This window comes from Lontra canadensis, unplaced genomic scaffold, assembly GCF_010015895.1.
Source record: "Lontra canadensis isolate GAN:19392208 unplaced genomic scaffold, GSC_riverotter_1.0 scaffold1, whole genome shotgun sequence".
Lineage (NCBI taxonomy): Eukaryota > Metazoa > Chordata > Mammalia > Carnivora > Mustelidae > Lontra > Lontra canadensis.
Window position 1 is genome coordinate 110,719,329 of NW_022630995.1, and position 8,561 is coordinate 110,727,889.

Sequence of the window (8,561 nt, forward strand, 5' to 3'; positions counted from 1 at the left end):
CCTCTACATTTAACTGATCACCAAATACCATCAAATACTGAAATATAAAACTTCTCTAAAATGCCTCCTTTATCCTACTATCATTTTCCTACGTTTAGGCTTCAATTAATTCAACAGCTTCATCAAGTCTTCCCATGCTGAAATGTTCTCTGGTGCGTACCCAAAAAAGTCAGTCCTTCCTGGCATAGCATATAAAGGCCCCTTACAACCCAGCAGTTTACACGTCTATCTTCTCAGTTTCATCTATAACTCCCTAAACCGCCTCTTTCACAGATAACCTCCCTTCTCACAGATGTATCACTCTCCTAAACAATGTATATTTTCTTCACCTGTTCACAAAAAAAAAGCACTGATTCATTGTTTAGGGTTCACTCAAAGTTACCTCTCTGTGACTTTTCCTGATCCTCTCCAGGAAAAGATAATCATTTCTGAGTTAGACTGTGATTCTACACTGCTTAATATTTTCCCAAGTTATTACACTGTACTATTTTACTATATATACTTATATGTCCCTTCCTCCTGGTGTTCCTTGAGGATCAAGCTTTGGTCTTATTTTTACTCTTTATGCATAAAACACTGTAAGTTCTCTCCTCTCTCACTCATGTGCCTTTATTTTATTCCCTTGAAACCCACTGTGTTCTCAAAAAGGTCAAAAGAAAAAAATGTGTAAGCAAGCAATAACCATTAATAACGTGACACCATGAGGGCAAAATAAACACGGGAGGGAGAGGTGCCCACAAGTTAAGTGTATGCCCTCATATCCAAAGGCTGGGTGAAGGAAGACTATCCTGCAACAAAAGCAGTTTCAAGTTAGCATGGGTGAAGAAGCCTGATGGCTATGGGGCTCTTTCAAGATCATAAAGAGGAAGGATACTTCTAAAAATTTGTACAAAGTACTAGTATTGCCCACTTATCACCCAATACTCCCTCCTTCAATACATATTTACTAAGAGCTTACTATGCACCAGTCACTGCTCTAAGCAATGATGAACAGGAAAAAGTCTTTGCTCACATGCATCTTATATTTTAATAAGGGAGAAACAAATATATAGAATCATGTTAGGTAGAAATAAATACTACACAGAAGAACAGAAGAGTAAAGCTGAGGGCGGGGAGAGGTGTTGCTATTTCAGAGAGTGTGATCAGGGGAAGGGCTTCTAAAGACAGTAAATACATCACTAAGCCCAGAGTCACATGCACTTATCAGCAGGCATGGTCTTGGACAAAGAAGAGCAAAGAGGAAGAAGGAAAGACTGCACTATCCTTTGCATATTTAAGAAAAGATATGGCTGTGGCACAGTAACTGAGAGAGAGAGTGGTAGGAAATAAAATCTTAATTCATATTGCTAAAATTAAAAGAGCTAGCTAAAAATGTCATTGATAGGTAATTTTTACAATTTCCACTCTATTTAAGAAATAGGTGATTTAGACCTGATTTAGACCCTAACACTCTATTGTAAATAAGCAAATATAGCATTACACACAACAGCAAAATAAGAAGTTAGCATATGATGATAAAAGAAATAAGGTCAAAAACCATATCCCACCAATGATTCCCTAATCTCTAGGCAGGAGCCTAAACCAGCTTCAGTATTTCGTCCTGTATACAGGCTCAAGCTCCAACACTCAATTGAAAATTCCCCACCTCTAGATTAAGTTGCTTTAGGTCTCGTCCAACATGCTAAATTGGGGACAGGACATTTTTTATTTGAATTTTTAAAGGCATGCCCAATGGGTTAGAATGGGTACTTTACACCTATTCTGATGTACAAAACTACCATTTTCTTAATTAGATTTTTTAAAGATTTTATTTATTTGACAGAGAGAGCGAGAGCGCACATACACACACACACAAGCAGGGGCAGTGGGAGAGGGAGAAGCAGGCTTCCTGCTGAGCAGGGAACCCAACGTGGGAATAGATCCCAGGACCCTGGGATCATGACCTGAGCAGAAGGCAGATCTTTAACCGACTGAGCCACCCAGGTGACCCTGAACTTAAATTCTTATTTATCTCATTCTTCCCATAGATTTGGTTCTAAAACTTTGCCCTTCTTTCTTTGAAATCTCTCTCTTTCTTCTCGACTCCTACTGTTATTTCTACTTCCAAAATGAATTATCTCCTGTCAAAACTTACCTTCTAACAATGTGCGGTACTCAGGACTGCTAGACTGATTTTTTTTAACAAAACAACTTTCATCATTTTACCCTTCTATCTGTGAAGGCTTTAATGGATCTCTTGTAACCACAATGTAAAACCAAAACCTGGCCTTCGTTTTCAAGATTCTCTCAATTTTACAACACCAACTACAATCATCTTTTCTTAGAGCTCTCTATTCCTAGTAGGATGAATTCTCACCATTTCCAGAACAAACTTAATTTTCGTATTTCCCAATGTTATTAAGACTAATCATGTGAGTCCTAAAGGTAACCTCAGTTTATAAGAGAAATTTACACATGAGGAAAAAAAAAATCACAATAAAGATGAATGAAATCTCCTTAAACGGGGGAAAAAAAAAGTACAGCAGCATCTTCTAATTCGAAGAGACAATTAAGAATTTCACATTTATAATGATAAATAAAATATTCCACTGTGTTCCAGTTTACAAAGTGCTTTTTATCCTAAAGATGAAAAAATGTTAATCTCAGATTTTAAGTAATTTGTCCAATATCCCATTTAACTGAAATGAAGCAGTAGAGATTCCTAAGGATTACAAAATCCCATGCCTACATGCTGGCCTTTCCAGCCCTCTCTAACTACCTAAGACACAGATTCATATATTCATTATTAGAATATTAAAGTACCTGGATATCTACACATTAACTACAGCATGTTATGCAAAGTAAACACCTATTGAAAGAATGAACAAAGAGACAGCACTCCTAAGCTTTAGTGGTTCCCCACAGAATCTGGACGAGTTTAGAACCTTTTATACAACAAAGCCTTTCAAATTATGACTCCCCATTACCACACAATTCAACCTACCAAATCATTCCAGCATGTTCTAATTACCCCCAAAGATTTTTAAATGTCATTCAAATGATAATGTGTAGGGAGTCTGCCCTCACTGGTACAATTAAAGAGAAGACTAGCAAATAAAATAAGACACCAACAATAACAGCATACTTATTACCAATCTTGTCAGGGCCACATCAGCTTAAAAGCTACTAGGGAAATATTGAGTTTTGCATTAAAAAAGATATCACTAAAATAAACATTAAAAGAAAACTTCTAATATTTCTTCCACCCTTCATAAGAAACTGCACAGTGTAAACAATTAAAAGTTTATGCTCAGGAACTAGACTGACTGGATTTGAGTTCCAGGTTTATCAAATTCCTAACAACTTAACCTCTCTGGGTCTCATTCTGCAAAATGTGGGTATCATCTTGTAGGCCTGCCGTACAAATCAGATGAGAGAATGTGAAACACAGCACAGTGCCTAAAACTTAAGAGTTCAAATATGTCCTGTTCACTGTTCAAAGAACACAGACTAAGATGGAAATGCTAATTTTTGGCTTCCTCTCAAATCCCATTGTCTGGGACAACCTGCTGAAGAGGTTAGAAATGGGTTCTTTCACCTTGAAGAATACCAATTACTCATTCGCACCCTGGGGATCTCCAGGAAGTCAAATAGTGGCAAAATCTGAATGGGATCTGCTCTTCATTTGTCTAGAGGTTGTCTTCAAGCACCCTGAGTCTAAAGTCTGGTTCATAGTAGGTGAGCAGTGTTTCTTGGAAAAATACCGAGAGGTAAGTACCTGGTCAAATAACAGACTCAAAGTCTACATCATGAGTCTGAATCACGTAGCTTCTCTTCCAGAAGCAACTACTCTGACCTATGGATGACCTAAATTCAGTTACCAACTTCCATCACTGGGTCATATTTCAAGAACTTCATATAAAACTGAAGAAGCCATAGATGTTCAGTTCATGGCAGGTATATGGTGCCTCTGGCAGCAAAGCGGTATTTTAAAGGGCAGGTAGAGGACAATGTATTAGTATGTATTACATCAAGAATATTAGAATTTCTTTCTCTCAAAAAATACCTCTTGATGCTACATCATTTTGCAACATTGTAACTCACCTGTTTTTTCAGTTATATCTGAATCAGGTGTGCCTGCCCTGCTAACTTCCCCTTCAGCATTCTCCTCTTCAGCACTAAGAGAAATTGGTGAAGAAGGGCCAGGCTGGGTGGGTTGAGGGGTTGCTTCGGGCACTTCCTCAATCTTACTCCTTTTCTCAAAGCGAAAACGGTCCAAGTTGAAAAGATTCATATTGGCAGAAGCCACCACCCTGTGGAATTAAGAGCTTTAAATGAACTATCTGCAGGAAGAAAATAAAAAGAGAAAAAGAGGCCATGAAAACAATATAAAATACAAAGCCTTAGCAGTTCATTCCCAAGGCAAATAAGAGCACGAAAACATGGCACAGGATGACTATTATGGCTGCGCCTCATTGTTAGGCCACAATAATCAGAAGGTGGACAGGAGTATCTTTTTAAAAATTTCCATTGCTCTTTCTACTCCCCTTCGTCTCCCCCCTCCCCGCCCCGCCCCTCCTTCCTCGAACCACACGCTGACCCTCGTGCAACCTCCTCTTACCCCAGCACGCGCAGGCACGTTCCCCACTCTAACCCCCCTGCGGGCCGCGCGCCCGCCCACAGTGAGAGGCTCCCTGCACTACGGTGCTCCCTGCCTCGAGAAAGGACGTGCCAGGGCCCGCGCCTCGATACTGCGGGGACACAAAGGGGCCAAAGAAGGGGAGCGGCGGAGGCCGCGCTGGCGGGCACCCGCCCGGAAGTTGACGCGGCGCGATCCCAGCTGAGAGGAAGCTGATAGGATCAAGAAAACATAGGGAGGGTTCAGAGGTGGGGAGTGTGCTGCGGCATCACTTTTTTAAGGCTCCCTCGCTCGCCCTCTTTCTTTCTTTAGTACTTACAGTCTTGCAGGCTCGATGCGATGTAACAAAGGTTGAAACAAAAAATAATGCCTGGCGGGGGGGGGCGACGGTAGCCGTGCCGGGACCTTCCAAAACGGAGAGCCCAAACGAGCGCGCGGTGATGACGCAACACGCAGCTTAGGCTTTTTTTCTTTTCCAGCGACGCGCGAGCGGAAGATGTCTAGGCGCGCGCTGTTGCCATGGTAACTCGTACCCGCCTCTACGCCTGGGAAGCGCGCTTATGGCCTGTTTCTCCAGGTTAGCAAGAGTTGTTAAATAGAACAATGATAAATTGCACAATAGCAATAACATAATAAATTATATGACATTTGATATAATGTATAATATTTTGTATAATGTATACATAGTATGATGGCAATAGTGTGCTAGATGTTTTACATGAATAATCTCAACCCTTACAAGAAGCCTTTTTTACATAATAAGAAAACTGAGGCCTGCAAATGTTAAACAGTAAGAAGTAAAAACCCGGGTGTGTTGAGCTTCAGAGCATATCAACCGCCTCCCCACTGATGACAGGATTATTCTTAGAGTGGAATATGACAATTCACCTATCTTGACGGAAATACTACCTTAAGGATATTTACCCTTTTTGTTCTAACATTAGGCTGAACAGGCAGTTTTCTGTTTTAATTTGATCCTTTGGTTGGCATTTCCCTTAAAGAGAAATTATTACAAATCATTATTCTACCAAAAACACTGGTCATTGTAACTTAAATTGGCATTCTATTTTATAAATCAGTGTTTTGATCTGTGTAATTATAACATGAACCCATAGTTTTATCAAATGCGGGTACACTTACACAATTAAGTGTCTAGACTCGTAAATTCAGGATCAAAGCCTGAACAAGTGTGATTTCATTATATCTACTTTTTAAAAATATTTTATTTATTTATTTGACAGAGATCACAAGTAGGCAGAGAGGCAGGCAGAGAGAGAGAGAGAAAAAGGGAAGCAGGCTCCCTGCTGAGCAGAGAGCGGGCGGATGCGGGGCTTGATCCCAGGACTCTGGGATCATGACCTGAGCGGAAGGCAGACGCTTATAACCCACTGAGCCACCCAGGCGCCCCTTGTTATACCTATTTTTGATAGCCCGTGAAATTCACCAGCTTTATGCCTCCAGGTATACTGATGGTATCAAAGGGTATGACAATTTATACATAGTAAATTATTGTTGGTGATAAAGAATATTTGTTCTCAGATCTACTTGTTGCAGCTTTCAAATATACAATACAGTAAGTATTAAATGTAGTCACCATTCACTACATGTAATTTTAAAAAAGAATATTTGCTTTATATTCAGACAGATCTAACATTGAAAATGGATTCCACTAGCTCAATGACTGTGGGCAAATTATATGTAATGTCTTTAAGCCTTAGCTTCCTCATCTTTTAAATGTGGTTGATGACCTCTTAAGGCAATTTTCTGCAACACAGTATTAACCCCTTGACATTTGTACAGTTGGAGCAAGAGTGAAAATAGAGACCCAAACATCATATGCCTGAATATTTAAACATAAATACAGTTAACAAAATGTAAAAATATATTTTTATTGTCCTATTTTGAAAATGACCTGGAAAGCCAGGTTCAATTTAGAATTCCTATGTTGGACAGAATGGATAATTGAAGGAGAACTGGTTGGCGCATGTATCCTGCCTTCCCTGTATCATGTCTTCTCACTCAGTTTGATACCATTAGGGGCGTTGTGCTCATGCATATGGACACCCAGCTCAAATGCCCAACTAAGACTCCACCTAGGGTTCCTATATTGCTAAAAATTAAAAAAAAAAAAGAGGCTATTTTGTTATATTTGGATTTTATATAAACAATACCTTTTAGAGTCCGTATGTACCATGTGATATTTGGAACTTGCTTGTACTAAAAACTTACTTGTCCATTTGAAATACAAATTTAATAAGGTATACTGTATTTTACTTGGCAAGCCTACTCCCACACCACTGCTAAGGCACTTCTTAGGGCTGGGAGCTTTTTTACTACATGTTTGGTCTAAGGATTTAGACACTAGAAGCACTGTTGGCCCTTAGCACGGAGGACCTGGGGAAAGGTCACTCCTTGCCTTTTTGGAGCTGTGTGAGCAGAGATTTTAAAGACCAGCTGCTACTCAAAAGCATTGTCTAAAATTGAAGATATAGGTTCTGAGTGAACCTGTCTTTTTGGCCCCACAGATTCCTTGCTCTTTAGGGTTCGGTATAGCAGGAAAAGGGCCAAATTGTGTTCTGTAAAGCAATACACATAGTACAGGCACCACTCTTGCCCAATTCCGAGGGTGGGATGTCTGTAGCATTCACTGACCTGGGAGAATTTGAATTTTCCATGAGTGGGATTTTGCTTGATTGTGGATCAAAAGGTTAAGAGAATGTATAGCAAAGTACACAGACTGCCATTACAAAGTACTGAAGATTGGATGGCTTACAAAACAGAAATTTAATTTTCTCATGGCTTTGAAGGCTGGAAGTCTGATATCGAGGTCTTGGTAGGGTTGGTTTCTGAGGACCACGAGGGAAGGATCTGCTTCAAGCCTCTCTCATTGGCCATCTTCTCCCTGTGTCTTTACGTAATCTTCCTGTGTACCTGTGAATAAATTTCACAATTTAAAAGACCTTCCTCTGTACCTGTGAATAAATTTCACAATTTAAAAGACCACATTTTAATTTAACTACATTTCTGAAGGCCCTATTTCTAAGTGTAGTCACATTCTGAGATACTGGGGGATAGGACTTCAGCATATGAATTTGGGGGAGCACTATTCAGCACATAACGGGGAGTAAAAGGGCAGAAGGATTCTTGATATGAATGTAAAATCTTCTGGGATGATAGCAGGAATTGGGGTTAAAAACTAGTCCTCTGATTTTTCTTCCCTCTGACCATAAATATGATCATTTTCCAAAATTCAGTCCTTGGTGTCCTGCTTTTCTCATTCTCTTCTTGCCCAGAGTGCACTGATTATAGTAGTGACTAAATATATTTGTGAAATCTTATTCTCAGCTATAGACTTAAAAAGCTTAATCTTACTGCTTTTAAGTTATAACTCAATAAACCTAACATTTTTAAAAAAGTGACTAAAAACACTTAATTGTTGATAAAAGGAAGAAAGTTTCAAAACCTCCTCTCCCCCTAGAATGAAGAGGTAAACCAATGAGATTTAAAGAGATGATAAATATAGGATTCAGAGGACTGAGAAGCAAACTTTGATGATTAATATCAAAGAACAGAACGCACACAAAATGAGCAGAATAAACAATGAAAATATAAGGTAGAAAATTTCTTGAGCTCTCATTAGTCTGCAATTGAAAATGCTCATGGTATTCAAGACAAAAACAATTAAGGAAAAGTAGACACTAAAAATGTCCTAAAGAATGTTTTTTAATTTCAAGAATTTAAAAAAATGTATAGCAATTTTTTTTTCAGAAAAAAAAACAGCCTATAAAAAGACAAAAAAAAAATCAGTCAAAAAAGTTGCTTAATAGGGACGCCTGGGTGGCTCAGTTGGTTAAGCATCTGTCTTCAGCTCAGGTCGTGATTCCAGGGTCATAGGATCAAGCCCCATGTTGGGCTTCCTACTTGGTAGGGCACCTGCTTCTCC

The 8,561-nt window shown here is 39.3% G+C and overlaps 1 protein-coding gene across 6 annotated transcripts in view; it reads right to left on the reverse strand.

Moving 5' to 3' along the window:
* The window catches only part of SMARCAD1 (SWI/SNF-related, matrix-associated actin-dependent regulator of chromatin, subfamily a, containing DEAD/H box 1), a 74,718-nt gene extending 69,668 nt beyond the window's left edge, over positions 1-5,050 (reverse strand). For 2 of the 6 annotated variants that reach the window (XM_032861537.1, XM_032861503.1), the window contains exons 1-2: positions 4,601-4,798; positions 4,084-4,322 (exon numbers count right to left, since the gene is read on the reverse strand). In XM_032861537.1, the coding sequence (XP_032717428.1) occupies positions 4,084-4,273 (190 nt within the window). In that variant the 5' untranslated portion in view covers positions 4,274-4,322; positions 4,601-4,798. Of the gene's footprint in view, positions 1-4,083; positions 4,323-4,600; positions 4,802-4,937 lie in introns of those variants that run through there. The other 4 variants (XM_032861511.1, XM_032861530.1, XM_032861521.1 and 1 more) reach the window with 4 other exon arrangements.
* Between the last annotated feature and the right edge of the window lie 3,511 nt (positions 5,051-8,561).